The sequence below is a fragment of the Rutidosis leptorrhynchoides genome, chromosome 5 (assembly GCF_046630445.1).
Source record: "Rutidosis leptorrhynchoides isolate AG116_Rl617_1_P2 chromosome 5, CSIRO_AGI_Rlap_v1, whole genome shotgun sequence".
In the NCBI taxonomy this organism is placed as follows: domain Eukaryota; kingdom Viridiplantae; phylum Streptophyta; class Magnoliopsida; order Asterales; family Asteraceae; genus Rutidosis; species Rutidosis leptorrhynchoides.
In genome coordinates, this window is record NC_092337.1 from 303,593,482 (window position 1) to 303,612,598 (window position 19,117).

The window sequence follows — 19,117 nt, forward strand, 5'->3', positions numbered from 1 at the left end:
TCGTGTGCTCGTACAAGCCGCTGATCCTCGTATTGTCTTATTGTATGCTAGTTGGTAGTTAGCAAGTGTTGTTGTTAGTATATAGCTTGTGTGTGGCTTAAGCTATATCTGTTCGATAGATTTCATTCACTTAGCGGTGCGCTAATCCCCCACATGTTCCCCCCTTTGCAGGTTTAGGTACTGCTAGATGGGATGGGTATTGATGCAGAAGACATGTTTGACAACCCAACTCTGATGTGGACTTTTGTATAAATAATGTTTTGTGATAACGTAACACCGTTGTGTAAACTTAAACGTAATGACGTGACTTATATTGTGTTTGTTAATAAAGTCTTCCGCTGTGTATAAAAAAAAATGGCCGGTGTTACAGAAGCTATTATAAAATCCTTACCAAAATCCTCTCTAACCGACTTGCCAAAGTCATCCACAAGGTCATAGGGGCTGAACAATCAGCCTTCCTCAAAGGTCGCAACATCCTAGATAGCGTGCTAATTGCAAACGAAATCATAGATGAACTTAAACGAAAAAAACGTAAAGGTCTCATTTTCAAAGTCGACTTCGAAAAAGCTTTTGACTGTATCGAATGGGACTTCCTATTTAACACCATGCATTACAAGGGGTTCGGCCCTAAATGGATTAGTTTCATTCGTGCTTGTCTTTCTTCCTCATCTATCTCCGTTCTAATCAATGGCTCTCCAACTGACGAATTCCACCCCGAAAGGGGTATCCGCCAAGGTGACCCAATCTCGCCTTTTCTTTTCATTATCGTCGCCGAAGGCCTTAATATCCTCACTAAACGGGCCTTATCAAATGGCCATCTACGTGGAATCAATGTTGGCAATCACAATATCTCTGTCACTCACCTCCAGTACGCTGATAACACAATTTTTTTCGAGGAATGGATTAAAAGAAATGCCAAACACATTTCCAAACTCCTCAAATGCTTCGAGAAAATCTCCGGTCTCAAAGTTAACTTCCAAAAAAGCAAACTGTACGGTGTTGGAATTTCTCCCCAAGAAATTGAAGATATGGCCAATTATATTAGCTATTCTTCTGGCACATTTCCCTTCACCTACCTTGGTCTTCCCATCGGTTTGCCTTCATCTCACCCTTCCTCCTGGAAACCAATTGTGGAAAAGTTCGACAAAAGACTTTCTGACTGGGTGGCTAAGTCGATCTCTTTCGGAGGTCGTCTTACACTCATTAAATCTATCTTAAGCAGCATACCACTCTATTATTTCTCCCTTTTCCATGCTCCTTCCTCAATCCTTAGCCTCCTTGAATCTAAAAGACGCAAATTTTTTTGGGGTGGGTCATCAACTGAAAATAAAATTAATTGGATAAAATGGGATCAAATTCTATTACCCTATGATAAAGGAGGTTTAAATGTTGGTTCTCTTTTTAGTAAAAACATCTCACTACTATGTAAATGGTGGTGGCGCTTCAAAAATGAGAAACACGCACTTTGGGTAAAAATTATCACTAGTATCTACGGGGGGGGGGGGGGGGGGGGGGGGGGGATCTAACCTATCTTGCAGGAATATTTCAGGTCGCACGGTTTGGAAAGAAATTATTAAAGCTGGAAAAATCGCGGACAGCACGGGCGCCTCATTCTCCTCCTCCATCACAAAATGTCTCGGGAATGGCGTCTCCATCAAATTTTGGAATGATGCTTGGTTCGGCTCGGAACGATTTAGCACATTTTTTCATAGATTATACATGCTTGAGACAAATAAATATGCTTCAATCGCTGAAAGAATTACACATAGCAATGGATCGGCATTTGGTAATTGGTGCTGGTCAAGGCCTCCCACTGGTCGGGCTACAAACGACCTCATGGAATTAAACAACATTATATCTTCCGTTACTTTATCCGACAAACAAGACTCCTGGAAATACAATCTTGATCCCACAGGAATTTTCGCCACTAAATCTTTGACACTTTTGATCAACTCCCTAAAGTTAAGGAGTAACGCTTTAAGCTTATCGATCTCCCGTAACAAACTCCTACCGCAAAAAGTTTATATCTTCATATGGAGAGCCATTCAAAAAAAGATTCCGGTTAGATTCGAAATTGACAAAAGGGGCATTGATCTTGATTCCACTTTATGCCCTTTATGTGAATCGGATATTGAAACCACCGAACATATCCTCTGTTCTTGCCCCAAAACGGCACTCATATGGAAACTTGTCCTCGATTGGTGGGCCCAAGATGTCTCCTCTATCTCCAATCTTAACGATGTCATTATCAATAACCAACCATTCGCTCTCAACAATTTCGGCTCTTCATTATGACAAGCAACCAAATGGATTACTTGCTATATAATTTGGAAACATAGGAACCTGAAATTATTCTCCAAAAAAACGTGGTCCCCTGGGTCGATTCTATCCGAAATTCAAACTCAAAGTTATAGCTGGATTTCCAAAAGATCGCGTAAAAAGAAATCAATCGAATGGCACCAATGGCTCATTAATCCGTCCTTCTTTGTTGCAGATTCTTCCCGCCGTGTTGGGATTGGTTAATTTTCCTACTAACACTTACGTGTAACCCACGGATTCCATTTCTTCTATTGAGGGTTTGATTAATCGGGCTAGTTTGTGTAACTTTGTAGGCGCTAGATCGTCACTGTTATTCTCTCTAGTCCGGCTTGTTTTCTTTCAAGTTCTTATTCTCTCTTTAGTTTTTATTGGTTTTCGTTGGTTACCCACATTTTATAGCCTCCTTTATTTATTCTTCCGTTCCTTTATTGTATAGATATGTATAGGGCGTTGTAACTCCATTTTTTATTAATGATAACTAATCTTGCTTTTCAAAAAAAAAAGTTTTTAAAAAAAATAAAATAAAATTATAAAAAAAAGTGGACACCGTGAAAATGGTAAAATCAAATTTCCATGGGTCCTAAATCATGCCTGAAATTTAATTGGGGCTCTAAGAGTCAGTTAAGTCGCCAACAAATCGACGCATGATATGATATTGTATTTTCTTAAAATATATAGATTCTATAAATATGAAGGCAGAGCATGTAATGAAGGTTAACTTTTGAGAGGTGCAACATCAGACATTTAACTTCATAATTCCATAACCAAACTTGCAGCCTTCAAATATGAGATGTTTGACTAAAAATCCACTTACATTGGTAGTCATAATACACTAAGGTCTTACCAACGAAGCAGTGCTTCAGTGTACCCGATGCTTATGATCCTTGGGCCCCATGTGTGTAGTGTTGGGACAACAACCGGCGCAGGCTCGAATCCGGGTGCTGGCACATATTGGGGTATTAGGGGGAGGTGATTTTCCGGCACATGGCTCTTTCGGGGTGGGCTTGGTGGGTTGCCAAAGGCAACACATGGTTAAGGTGTCCCTGCCAAATAAACACTTTTTGGGACAATACACTAAGGTCTTGATTTTTTCATCGTATTTTTTTAGTTTTCAAATGTTGAGATAATTACACGTTAGTTTTAATCTACGTGTGAAATGATTGTAAAAAAATTTATAAAATCAACCTCGATATTCAGTGGCGATTCCAGAATGCAAACTTAACGGGGTCCTAAAATTTTTTTCAGTACTAATTATATATAATGCCATTTTAGTGGTTGTTTATTTTCAAAAAACTACAAGTTCTGAACTTATATTGGGTACAAGTAGTTAAATATAGTGGTGTTCTATACATTTAAAAAAAAATATAAATTCGATATAGATATGGGTTCCTCCAGATAAATATAGGGGTGTCCCATAAAATTTACAAAGTATTTTCTACTAATAATTTTCAAACTAGGGGTGTCCCGTAACCCCACATGACACTATGTAGACTCTCCACTGTCGATATTATAATAAAATAACAACAAAACCCAAATCCTACATATGTTGGGTATGAGGGAGGTAACATGTAGCTAATATGTCGATATTAAAATATATCTTTCAAAATCCCGCGAATTCGCGGGTATTAAACTAGTTTTCCTCTAAAATGTAAACACGTACCTTTAAACACGCCTTTACGTTTACCAGTTAGTTTTATAATTCTCCTTGACGGTTTTGATCAGTAAAAAACTTCTTTTTGCATCATTAGAGGATATTGTTATCGTCCATAAAAGTTGCCACTTCATCCTTAGGCAAATCAAGCCATGAAGTAAAAAAAAAAAAAAAAAAAGGACGTCAAACAATAACCAACCATAGCGTGAAACATGTGTCTAGCATGAAATATGTGTCTAGCTTCGAGAAAAACTATGTTATGACTTTAATTTAATGTAATTTTAGACAGGAAAAACTACGTGATAGTTATTGTATTATTCGTCAGCTATTTATAAATTACAAATTTTTTTTTTTTTGAAAGGCAAGTTGTTGGCATCGAATACTCTCATTTGCCACGCACGCACGCACTTTCGGGCAGGAAACCCCAACCGCATTACAGGGATCCGAACCTTATACCATCCCGAGGGGCAGGCGGTCGGACCTGGGTCCTGAATACGGGTCGGTAAAACCTTCCCAAGGGCAATTCGGCTTTCAGGAAATAAATCCCACGAATATTTTTAAGGGGAGAGACTCGAAATTAAAAACACGCTCTAAGCTCACTTTAAGCTTGGGCACTAACCAAATCTGCAAATATAATTCTTGCATTAAATTAAGGTTACATCAAACAATTCCATATATCCAACATCATTTTTACTTCATCAACCATAACTGTAACGACCCTACTCTTTCCGTTATCTTTTACCGTTAATTATTTAACGACCGTTAACTGTTATTCGTGCCACGTCATTTCTATGATATATATTATTATTTTTGTAATAATATATTAATTATTATGTGTTATATGAATATTTGTATTCATATTTTAAGTTGTACGTTTCTACGAATCGCGGATTTCTAACCGACGAATCTTTTCGGTTTTCAAACCAACGGTCGAGCTTTTGGGATTTTTAAATCCTAATTATTTAAAATATGATATTTTAATGTCATATATTTATATATAGTGTTTATATATATTTTTCGTCGCGTAATTAATATCTTTCCGAATAATTAATCGCGTAATCGTGTTTTCGCGTTCCGGGCTTCGTTCGGGCATTCGGACCACAAGCAATGAACCATAAGATCAAAGTGGGCCAAGGGGCCCACCTCCATGCAAAAATTCGGCCGAATATGGCCTTGCTCCCCTCATATTTTTATTTTTGCAATTTATTTCACACTTACACATTTATTTCCTAAAAACCTAATTTTCCCTCAAGACTTTTTCTCTCCCTCCTCTCCTTTTCTTGTTTTGGCCGTCCACCATCATCAAAATCATCATCATCACCATTTGTTCATCAAATATAGCTTGGCTAATTCAATTGGTTGCATAATCGGATTGCTCTCTTCATCCTCTACGCGATTGTATCAATCAATTCTTGATTAGGGTATAAACCCTAACCCTAGCTTTTCAATTTTTCTTTAATTTTTCTATATTTTGATTATATTTTAATAGTATGATGATGATTACTGTGATGACCCGTCCTAATCCACCTGGACGAAGTCTTCAACATTTGGTTCCATTGCGAGGTACTGACTTAAATATGCCATAAACGACTCCATGTAATATGAGCAAATGCACAGCGGAAGATTTCTTTCATACCTGAGAATAAACATGCTTAAAAGTGTCAACCAAAAGGTTGGTGAGCTCATAGATTTATCATAACAATCGTTTCATTATATTAATAGACCACAAGATTTCCGTTTATAAATATATGTATACTCGCAAGTGTATAAAAGTATTCTATAAGCTGCAGGCACCCGGTAATAAGCCTTAACGTTCATGTTTTACCCTCTGAAGTACACCAGTTCAGGTGTGTTTAAAATAACCTCGAAGTACTAAAGCATCCCATAGTCAGGATGGGGTTTGTCAGGCCCAATAGATCTATCTTTAGGATTCGCGCCTACTGTACATAGACAAGTAGTTTAATGTTACCAAGCTAAGGGTATATTTCTGGTTTAAACCCACATAGAATTAGTTTTAGTACTTGTGCCTATTTCGCAAAACATTTATAAAACAGCGCATGTATTCTCAGCCCAAAAATATATATAAAAAGGGAGTAATGAAACTCACAATACTGTATTTTGTAGTAAAAATACATATGACGATATTGAACAACTGAACAATGCAGGGTTGACCTCGGATTCACGAACCTATATCATGTCTATATATATTTGTGTGTTGTTAATATTTGTCTAGCAAATTAGGTCAAGACATAGTGTACCACAATCCTAATACTCGAGTCTAATATGCAAAAGTCAACAAAAGTCAATTTAACTAAAAATGATTTCAAGATTTTATACATGATTATTATATAGTATGTAGTTCCTCTGTTTGTTGGTTATGCCTAACCCAGGCATGACAATCTCTGTAAAGTTTATCTTTATAATGAAATAAAATTGGTTTACTTTAAAAAAAATATATATAATTTTAGGCTAAACTAATTGATGTAAATTTTGTTTAATTGTTACTTGTCAACTTGTACTAAAATGTAAGTATGAAGTTTCAAATTCTTAAGACCGTTGAACAGAAAAACATCTAGAGAGATTATATATTATAAATACCTTTTCACAATTTAAAGACGTTAGAGTTATGAAAATGCATGCAGTTAATAATTTGCAACTATTCAACAAGTGTTTAAGATTTCAAGTAGGTAATTATTAGTTGTATTTAAATTATTATAAAGCTTAAACAAATCTTCATAATTACACGTCTAAAAACAACCCAAAATGTTGGTTCACGAGTTGTTTCACGGATATATCCGCGGATTTTTAAAACGGGTGTAACGGATTCTCGGATTTTTTTCTCTCATCCCTTTCCATCCCTAATAATCCTAAATACCCGAGCACTAGTCAGGGATACACTATTAGTATGTAAAAATTTATTTACAAGTACTCACGTATCAATATTGAGATTCAATATTGCAGGAAAGATACGTAGACGCAACAGAGATGACAAACAGTAAATTGACCTCATGAGCATACCCATGAACCATACACATCACCTCCATAGCTCTAACCCATAATTTCCTTAACCCTATCCTACTCGAAAACCAGTTTTGAAAATAGTCCACTCATGACCTCGTCGTAGTATTTTATGTAATAATAATAATAATACCACTAGTAATAATAATAAGATTAATAATAATAATAGTTTTAATCTCTATAATAATAATAATAATAATAATAATTATAATTATAATTATTATAAATATAATATGTATATTGAGAGAGTTTTGAGAGACTGGAGAGTAAAATGAATTCGGGAGCAAACAGATCGACTTTATAGCATTTTGGCAACATCCCCACCCCATGCGATCGTGTTTTCCAGCTGTTATGCATTGTAAGTCCTTACCGACACTCCTATCTTATATTACGTATGTTATATATAGATTTATAATTTATTTAATATATATTATATTTAATCTTTAGAATTAATTAAATATTATATTATATTTACGCTCATGGTAAAAATATAATTTTTACAAAAATGACACGGACGTCGTCTCACGACTCATGTACCACTTTCAGTTTTTCGAGCGCACTTTCGTACGTTTAGAAAACTAGCCTTTTACGTTACGCGACGTGTACCTTTAGTAATAATTTGATTTATTCATCAATAAATTACTTTGTAAAAATGTATCTTATAAAATTTGAGCGTCGTGGTCAGTTGCTTCTATAAATCAGTGACTCTTTGTTTACCAAAATATTTTATTTTAAATTGAGACGTTTTATGACGAGGTTAAAATATATAAATACATTTTTAGAAATATAAATTTGTATCCAAAATCTTTCATCTAACAATATAACATTTAGCTTTTCAAAACTATTTATTTTTCAAAGTTTATTTTTATTTCATTTAGGAAAATAATTTAGCGCCTAACATTTTTCTTTTTAAGAATTTAAATGGATACAAGTACTAATCGTTTTTAAATATCCATTGCGTCACTAGGCGGATGTTACTACCATATACTTAATTTGAAAACATATATATTTAATGAACACGTTTGAAATACACGTTACAACCAATATTTCAACTTACGTTTATTTATTTAAAGGCAGTTTAGATAGACAAATCCTGTTATATATAAAAGTGTCTTCGTACAGTTGAAAACTACATCAATTGATTACTATGGAATTCCATCGACAAACATATGGAACCAAATACTATATTGTAAAGTATTTATACTTAATATTTCGTTAATGTTATCAAGTTATAACATATACGCGTATTCATATATAATCTTTTACGTTCGTTTAATGGTTCGTGAATCATTGGAATTTTGATCTAGGTTAAATGAATGTATGACCATAGTTTAAAATTATTGAGATTTAACTTATCAAACTTTGCTTATCGTGTCAGAATGATATAAAGATAAAGTTTAAATTTGGTCGGAAATTCCCGGGTCGTCACAGTACCTACCCGTTAAAGAAATTTCGTCCCGAAATTTGATCGTGGTCGTCATGGCTAATCATAAAAATGTTTTTATGACGAATATGAGTTGATATATATAGAGTTTTATCATTATTGAGTAACATAGATAAAACAATTCGATTACTCGAAGAGTACGAGTGAAGTTTACTCAAAAAGATTGGAATGAAAAATAGAGTTTCGTCTTAACTTTTGACGTGGTATTGATTGAATTCCGAAATTCAAGGGATTTAAAGAAAATCTTCAAAATCTAAAAGATTTGATTCTTCGGCAAATAAGAAATTATGATTCTTTAATTAAATGTGAAAATCTATATTGATTTTACTATCAAATCTTTCACTATAAATTAACTTCTTTCATTCCGTTACTTTTACCATCCTTATACTAAATTCTCAATTTCAAAAGATTATGAAAATGCTTAATCCAGTTCTAATCCTTGTCCTTATCCTTACTATCGCAACAATTATTCTCCTTTTCCAACTTTCACCAGAGGAATCTGCTTATTTCTACTTTACCCTTGGGGTTATAATACTTATAATTCTCCCGTGTCTTTATGTTGCGATAAACATTGATATACACGGTTTGTAATTTATGTGTCGTTTTTGGGCTTTATATTCTCCCTTATATTTCAATGTCCCTATTCCTATTTTCTATAATCGTTGTCATCCACAGTTAATACTCCCTCCTATTTGCTGTGATATATACTCTAATTTCTATTTCGGAGCTTTGTCCCTCCATTTCTTCTTCTTGCGATTAGGCATCTCTTGTAATGGCTCAGAATTCGCAGATATAAGTTTCAGAATGAACATTGTTAATGTTCTAAGAAGGGAATGGTAATGGCACGATTTTGATTTGTTAAATTACCAGAATACCCTATAAAAGACCGAATCATCAAGAAATATTTTCTTCATATTTTTGAGGTTAAAATAGAATACAAGAGTCGTGTAACATAGCACATGATGACGTTATGATCTGTGAATCATCACGTTCCATAATATAAAAAAAAACTCAGCATGACTTACTGTAATATAATCACGTTGATCAAGTGTCATTATATTATACTAACTCATGCATCAGTTCCCAACACTACTTCAAAAAATTCATATTTTAGACTCGAAGGTTTCAGAATTTAGAAACTAAAATAGTTTCTTTCATGGTATAACACAGATAGCGCAGAGATATAGTTAATATCGGACGAGAATATTTATGAAGATATTTTCAGAAATATTGAAGGTTTTTATAATAAAAGATATGATAATATCTTAGAATTTCTAATATTGATGGATGATGATGAAGATTTGTCTGTAAAGGTTTAGAATAAGGAGTAAGGTATTCGTTAATGACTTGAGCAGGCCCTAAATTATTTGGATTCTTTGAAGGCAGATTTATTTTGTGATTTGTCCACGGCCTCCTTCATGGTCTGTTCAATCCGTTTTTCAGTTCCAAACCTTCTCTTTTTCTCAGCTTTACCACCTTACTATTTTTTTTTGTCATCAAACTTTTTACTGTTAAGATCGTTTACAGTTTTTGATGCTTCGTCAGCATTTCAAGAACTAGTTTGTACTTCAAAATATCTTTCAGAACTTCACATTCAAAGTATGTAAGTCCAGGAGATAGACGTTTTACGTACACATATAACTGTTGGCGTAGACATGCTGCGAGATTTCAAAAATACTGGTTGCTGATTTCCGGTAGTTGGTATAGTAATTCTCGTTATAAAATGTAAATGAGTAAATGATGGGATTCCGTTAAATATAATGATTTTTCGAAAAGTCAAAGATAATTGAAGTTATTGGTAGGTTTATTGCTAATGTGTTGGAACATGAAAGGTTCCTCAGTAACGATGGTGCAAGGGCAACGTATATATCAAGGTTATAATAAGGCTGTTTTGACTGAAGAATCGAAGTTGACTTGCTGGAGCTGTGACAAAATTAACTACTTTGAAAAAGATCTGCAAAGTTATTTTGGGTAATAATAACGCTAAAGAAAATTGCACAGCTACGTGTTAAATGTTTACTTAGATTCCGAGAGTTTTTCAAGTGCATAACTATATGCATCAATCTTTTCTTCCGTAAGTGAAGTGCGGTTGGTTCCTCCTCTCGATTGAGGTGTTTTTCAAAATAATGAAAGGTTTGAACGCAAAATGTAATCGTGATGATACAAATGGGGTTTAAGATGAAATCAAGTGGTAAACTTGAAGAATTGTTTAGTGTCATATGTTATAATCAATATTTTAATTCATTTTAATTGTCCAATGTTGGTCCTCAGTTGATAGTCCACAGTTAGTAATTCAATAATTCATATGTAGTTTAATATATAATATTCGAATTAATTAATACGTATCGTAACCCGTGTACATGTCTCAGACTCGATCACAACTCAAAGTATATATATGATTGTAGAATCAACCTCAACCCTGTATAGCTAACTCTCTCATTACCGCATATAGAGTGTCTATGGTTATTCCAAATAGTATATATACATGCGTCGATATGATATGTCAAAACTTTGTATACGTGTCCCGATATATAAAGTGCGTAAAATAAATAACAGAAATTAAATGACGATAAATAAAATTGCGAGAATGTAAATTGCGAGAATGTAAATTGCGATAATTAAATTGCGATAATAAAATGTAACCAGTTAGCTAGGAACAGTTAGCTTAGGAACAGTTAGCGTGGATTCTTAACAAAATTCTTCTCATAGTTAAATTGTTTGTTTCTAACAAATTTTATTTTGTCCAATGTTTTCTTCATTATGCCACTTGTTGGATTCTGAGAGGTCAAAATCCAAACATGAAATTTGAATGAAAATGGTTATTTTGTGGTGAACAGATTCATATATCGGTGAATGTAAATAGGATAGTAAATGACTGTTGAATCAGATTCGAAGAATGTACAATGTAACTTATTAATGTGAAATCTAAATATTCATCGGGTATTACCTACCCGTTAAAATATTTTCACCATTAACAGTTTGTACGAAAGAATTTTTAATTACAATCTTTATGAAAGCATGTATACATATATATATTTTCTTCAGATGTAATCATAGATTAATGAGTTAATATGATATTAAACTCATATGATTTTCGGTTTGAGCTAGAATAAGTAATCTCTAAGACTATTAGGAACTACATATTCTTCGTAGAATATTAATGAAGTTATGGGTCAATACTTCATTGGTTATTGTTGATGGTACTCCTTGATATCTATGGTGCGTATGATGCTGTGGGACAGATTGTGAATTTGAGATGTGAGATGTGGATGTTGCTGTTGATGATGGTGGTACTGTTTATGCTGCTGATGCTGCTGGTGGTGCTTGTAATCTTTGCACCATATTTTCCAAAGCCACTACCCGAGCGCGAAGCTCGTTGACTTCTTCTATTACACCGGGGTGATTGTCGGTTCGGACGAGCGGATAAATAAAATCTAGAATTTGGTGTAGTATATAATCATGACGAGATACTCTGGAAATGAGAGAGAAAATGGTGTTTCTGACAGGTTCGCCGGTAAGTGCTTCAGGTTCATCGTCAAGAGGGCAATGTGGTGGATGGAAGGGATAGCCTTCTTCTTGTCTCCAATGATTAAGGAGGCTACGAACCCATCTGATGAATTGGAGATGGCTGATTGGTTGATTCATTCTGGTGACACTGCTTTCTGAGTTAGAGGGAAACTCTTGTGTCGGAATAGCTGTCGGAATAACTATCGGAATAGTTATTGGAATCTAAGGGACTCGAACTGGTTGAGGGACTCATCTCGTACGATCAGATGAAGGATTTTCGATAAGGAATAGAATAGGATGTAGATTTGTACCCTGTAATACATAATTTACATATGCATATATAATACTAAAATTCCATAAGTTACAGAGGAATCTACGGAAGCTGTCAGGCGAATGTAACAATAACAGATATAAGATATGAATTTTGTCTATACACTATTCATGCAATCAGTGCAATAAGATGTGTCTAGACTAAGGATGATAAGCAAGTGATTCTCTAAGAATGATAAGCAGGTAATTTTCGACACGAAATGATAAGAAAAACTTTTGATATGCAGACACGGTCGAAGTCCAGACTTACTAATGCATCTAAACAGCTATCAGTTAGACACACTAATGCAAGACCTGGTTCACTAAGGACACCGCTCTGATACAACCTGTGATGACCCGTCCTAATCCACCTGGACGAAGTCTTCAACATTTGGTTCCATTGCGAGGTACTGACTTAAATATGCCATAAACGACTCCATGTAATATGAGCAAATGCACAGCGGAAGATTTCTTTCATACCTGAGAATAAACATGCTTAAAAGTGTCAACCAAAAGGTTGGTGAGTTCATAGATTTATCATAACAATCGTTTCATTATATTAATAGACCACAAGATTTCCGTTTATAAATATATGTATACTCGCAAGTGTATAAAAGTATTCTATAAGCTGCAGGCACCCGGTAATAAGCTTTAACGTTCATGTTTTACCCTCTGAAGTACACCAGTTCAGGTGTGTTTAAAATAACCTCGAAGTACTAAAGCATCCCATAGTCAGGATGGGGTTTGTCAGGCCCAATAGATCTATCTTTAGGATTCGCGCCTACTGTACATAGACAAGTAGTTTAATGTTACCAAGCTAAGGGTATATTTCTGGTTTAAACCCACATAGAATTAGTTTTAGTACTTGTGCCTATTTCGCAAAACATTTATAAAACAGCGCATGTATTCTCAGCCCAAAAATATATATAAAAAGGGAGTAATGAAACTCACAATACTGTATTTTGTAGTAAAAATACATATGACGATATTGAACAACTGAACAATGCAGGGTTGACCTCGGATTCACGAACCTATATCATGTCTATATATATTTGTGTGTTGTTAATATTTGTCTAGCAAATTAGGTCAAGACATAGTGTACCACAATCCTAATACTCGAGTCTAATATGCAAAAGTCAACAAAAGTCAATTTAACTAAAAATGATTTCAAGATTTTATACATGATTATTATATAGTATGTAGTTCCTCTGTTTGTTGGTTATGCCTAACCCAGGCATGACAATCTCTGTAAAGTTTATCTTTATAATGAAATAAAATTGGTTTACTTTAAAAAAAATATATATAATTTTAGGCTAAACTAATTGATGTAAATTTTGTTTAATTGTTACTTGTCAACTTGTACTAAAATGTAAGTATGAAGTTTCAAATTCTTAAGACCGTTGAACAGAAAAACATCTAGAGAGATTATATATTATAAATACCTTTTCACAATTTAAAGACGTTAGAGTTATGAAAATGCATGCAGTTAATAATTTGCAACTATTCAACAAGTGTTTAAGATTTCAAGTAGGTAATTATTAGTTGTATTTAAATTATTATAAAGCTTAAACAAATCTTCATAATTACACGTCTAAAAACAACCCAAAATGTTGGTTCACGAGTTGTTTCACGGATATATCCGCAGATTTTTAAAACGGGTGTAACGGATTCTCGGATTTTTTTCTCTCATCCCTTTCCATCCCTAATAATCCTAAATACCCGAGCACTAGTCAGGGATACACTATTAGTATGTAAAAATTTATTTACGAGTACTCACGTATCAATATTGAGATTCAATATTGCAGGAAAGATACGTAGATGCAACAGAGATGACAAACAGTAAATTGACCTCATGAGCATACCCATGAACCATACACATCACCTCCATAGCTCTAACCCATAATTTCCTTAACCCTATCCTACTCGAAAACCAGTTTTGAAAATAGTCCACTCATGACCTCGTCGTAGTATTTTATGTAATAATAATAATAATACCACTAGTAATAATAATAAGATTAATAATAATAATAGTTTTAATCTCTATAATAATAATAATAATAATAATAATAATTATAATTATTATAAATATAATATGTATATTGAGAGAGTTTTGAGAGACTGGAGAGTAAAATGAATTCGGGAGCAAACAGATCGACTTTATAGCATTTTGGCAACATCCCCACCCCATGCGATCGTGTTTTCCAGCTGTTATGCATTGTAAGTCCTTACCGACACTCCTATCTTATATTACGTATGTTATATATAGATTTATAATTTATTTAATATATATTATATTTAATCTTTAGAATTAATTAAATATTATATTATATTTACGCTCATGGTAAAAATATAATTTTTACAAAAATGACACGGACGTCGTCTCACGACTCATGTACCACTTTCAGTTTTTCGAGCGCACTTTCGTACGTTTAGAAAACTAGCCTTTTACGTTACGCGACGTGTACCTTTAGTAATAATTTGATTTATTCATCAATAAATCACTTTGTAAAAATGTATCTTATAAAATTTGAGCGTCGTGGTCAGTTGCTTCTATAAATCAGTGACTCTTTGTTTACCAAAATATTTTATTTTAAATTGAGACGTTTTATGACGAGGTTAAAATATATAAATACATTTTTAGAAATATAAATTTGTATCCAAAATCTTTCATCTAACAATATAACATTTAGTTTTTCAAAACTATTTATTTTTCAAAGTTTATTTTTATTTCATTTAGGAAAATAGTTTAGCGCCTAACATTTTTCTTTTTAAGAATTTAAATGGATACAAGTACTAATCGTTTTTAAATATCCATTGCGTCACTAGGCGGATGTTACTACCATATACTTAATTTGAAAACATATATATTTAATGAACACGTTTGAAATACACGTTACAACCAATATTTCAACTTACGTTTATTTATTTAAAGGCAGTTTAGATAGACAAATCCTGTTATATATAAAAGTGTCTTCGTACAGTTGAAAACTACATCAATTGATTACTATGGAATTCCATCGACAAACATATGGAACCAAATACTATATTGTAAAGTATTTATACTTAATATTTCGTTAATGTTATCAAGTTATAACATATACGCGTATTCATATATAATCTTTTACGTTCGTTTAATGGTTCGTGAATCATTGGAATTTTGATCTAGGTTAAATGAATGTATGACCATAGTTTAAAATTATTGAGATTTAACTTATCAAACTTTGCTTATCGTGTTAGAATGATATAAAGATAAAGTTTAAATTTGGTCGGAAATTCCCGGGTCGTCACAATTACTTGTTGTTGTAATGGTGTTTGTATGCATAGAATTACTCATAAACACATATTTTCGGTTTGATAAAATTGGAACAGCAGCTATTTCATGTATTTCTGATATTGTGACTATTATAAAAGTTAAAATAAAGTATCTAGATGAGTTCCTCTCATCAAGACATTAACTTTGGACTCCGGATTCATCTCGTTTCGATTCCCGGAGCCCTAGATATGATCAAAGTGGTATTTTGTTAAAATTAAAATGTAATATTGATATGAACCAGGTTTGGTCCGACTTTGTGACCATATTTGGTGACTTTAGGGTGTGTTAGTGTGTTAGAATTAATGGTGGGACGAGCTTTCATGTTCGGGTCATCTAAATCCGAGCCACGAATCACCCGTTATGGTTAAAACACGATTTTGATTGAATTGAAGTTCCAAGTGGTGTCATGGCTGATCACCACGACTTGTGGACTGTTCTTGGTGTGTTCTTGAGTGTACCAAAGTGTCGGGTGGTTTGATTAGGCGGAGATATATATAAGGCTCGCCGAAAACCGACACCCGGGGCTCAAGATGCAACCCGATGAACTTTTGATTTAAAACTTATGATTAATTATTAAACTTATGATATAAATAATGAATTTCATTATCATTTAATTACTTATGATACAAAAAGTAATTATTAAAATTTTAAGACTTATGATATATATATATTTATTATATCATTTAATTATTACTTATTATTTAATTAACATTTTAATTAAACTTATGATTAATAATACTTTTATTATTAATGGAAAATACTTATGATAAGTATTAAAATTATATTATAAGATTATTATTATAAGACTTATAATAAGAATTAAATAATCATTTAATTATTATAAGGCTTAGTTATTATTTAATTATAATTTAATTATTAAATACTTATGGTTTAATAATTATAATTAGAAACTTATTATATGATTAATAATTCATTATTAATTAATAATACTTATGATATGATTTAAAAATTATTATTAATTAATAATACTTATATTATGACTAATATTTCATTAATTAATTAAATACTTATGTTATATTGATTATATCATTTAAACTTATGTTAACTTTATTAATTCATTTTAATTTAATTAAACTTATGTTATAACATAATTATACATATTTAACTTTAATTAACATTATAACTTATATTATTATTATTATAACTTACACTTTTAAAATCAATGTTGACTATGTTTGACCGAGGTTGACTTTTGAGTTGACTTTCAGTTGACTTTGACTTTCAGTTGACTTTGACTTTCAGTTGACTTTTGTTGACTTTCTAATTAAGGAAACTTTCCTAACTTATACTTTCTAAAAATAGAAACTTTCTAAATTTGGAAACTTTCCAAAAATAGAAACTTTCCAAAAATAAAAACTTTCCTAAAATAGAAACTTTTCAAAAATAGAAACTTTCCAAAAATGGAAACCTGCTAAAAATAGAAACTTTCTAAAAATAGAAAGTGTGTGTCCGTACGCTGTTCCAATCAAACCGATGCATGTTGAGTATTGTTCTATGACTACTTGCAACCTGTACAATAGCTATCATACTAAGACTTGACCTAAGTTAGTTATTTATATCGACCTTCTTTATTTATAGGTCGGCGTTGTGATCATTCCTGATCACTTTACTTCATTTGCTGTTCGCATATTTGTATGGTTACTTCGTTTGCTATTAAGGTGAGTTATAGTCCCATTTTCTATTTTAAATCTTTTGGGATGAGAATACATGCAATTTATTTTATATTTTGGACACAAGTGGAAGTTGGTTTAAATTATTCATTGTGAGTTGAACAAAAATATTCCCTAGTCTGGTAACTGTAATCATTGGTTTCTACTAGTGAACGCGAATCCTACGGATAGATCTATCAGGTTTGACAACCCCATTTCGAGCTAGTCGCGCTAGCAATTTATAATCGGAATGTTTAGTACTTCGTAATTTGTTGTAGATACACTTGTTCGGTGTATATTATTTATTGTGTTCGGCAAGGGTAAATAAATGGTTAAGTGGTTACCAGGTGGCTCACGGTAAATGGAATAATATTTTTATATGTTTTCTAGCATATAATTTTGTGGTCCAAAAAGGAGTTTTTATGTTTTCAAACATAAATTTTTACGGTTTAAATTAACTATTGTTTGCAATATTAAACCTATAATTCACTCAACATTTTTGTTGACAGTTACTCGTATGTTTTATTCTCAGGTTCATGATTGATTGCTTCCGCTGTGCTTAGAGAGTCCGCATATTTATGATGGTAGCTTTTGTTAAACAATAACTTGCATTCTCTTTTGATACATTTAATAGTGGATGCTGTTGACTTTGTTTTGATCAAATTTTGGTTAAGTAATAATGTATGATTTTTCTAAACTTACATATTTTGATAGGTTTCCTTTATAGGAAATCATTTTTAAATAAAGAATGCTAGTTTATTTATTAAATTCATATAGAGTTATGATCAAGATGTGGGACCAAGATAACGATGGTCGTCAAGTGTACTTTGACGGGTCGTTAAAGTTGGTATCAGAGCTCTGGTTGTAGGGAATTAGGCTGCATTGATGTCGTTACCCGAGTCAATAGGGTGCATTAGTGAGTCTAGTCTACAGCCCGGCCTATAAAATATTATTATATGTGATTATTTGTATCGTATTGGTATGTATATTATTATCATTCATACATCCCTATTATGTTCTGAATCCGGGAGGAACTCCCATTCCGATTTAAATGTATTCTCCGACTCATGCGAGTTTATCTTTTATAAGAGCACCTCGGATAGTGAAACCGAGGGATGTCATTCTTGACTTCTAAATGCTCGGCATTTAAATGTCAGCTATTATGTTTAGGTATATAACATTCTTGTTATATTACGTGCCTTTGTGCCGTTGTGCCTATGTGCTTTGGTTTTTGAACCGGAAAACGTCATTCTTGACTTTTAGAGGTTTTTGGTACTTCGAAGATATTTTTATGTCATCGTTACTCCTATTCATTACTTTCGATGTTTATGTCTCTTGTGCTATCCTTAGCACATTGTTTAAGAAATTGTTTTAGAGAAATTGTGTGGAAATCCGAGGTTGATCGCGTGTCCTGACCTCATGTAGTGCTATTGGAATGGAACTATGAATTAGTGAAATATAATGGCGTCAGGCCAACGTGATTATATTACGTTAATTCATAAAGAAGTCCCAATATTGTGACATGAGGAATAGAAAGCGAGTCAATGAAAAAAAAAAAAAATTACACCACTCATTCAGAAATTCCGATGTATTACAGGGGTAGGGAAAATATTCATTATCTTATTTGTTGGTATGCGAGGAGCTCGTTTTAACAATGATTATCTATCCCATGCTTTATCCTTCATAACTCGCTTGTTAACAACAGCTTCGCTCGGGAACAGTTTTGGCCCAAGGACTTCTGTCCTGATAATAGTCAAAATAACATTTAACTCATTGGTTTTCATGACCTTGTAACATTTGTTGGTCAAATGTCGTACGACGATTCAAGTCATTTGCTCGATCTTTCACAATCTTACTTCAACTTGTAACCTCTGAAATACATATAC

General features: G+C 32.9%; 1 protein-coding gene across 1 annotated transcript; it reads left to right on the top strand.

Moving 5' to 3' along the window:
• Positions 1–1,719: 1,719 nt before the first annotated feature.
• Positions 1,720–2,295, top strand: LOC139849460 (uncharacterized). The gene has a single exon (XM_071839118.1). The coding sequence runs from the start codon at positions 1,720–1,722 to the stop codon at positions 2,293–2,295; it is 576 nt and encodes a 191-aa protein (XP_071695219.1).
• Positions 2,296–19,117: the final 16,822 nt, after the last annotated feature.

Bases quoted from the DNA above. Each gene is read 5' to 3' on its own strand.
- LOC139849460 (XM_071839118.1), top strand. From the start codon at position 1,720: ATGCTTGAGACAAATAAATATGCTTCAATCGCTGAAAGAATTACACAT.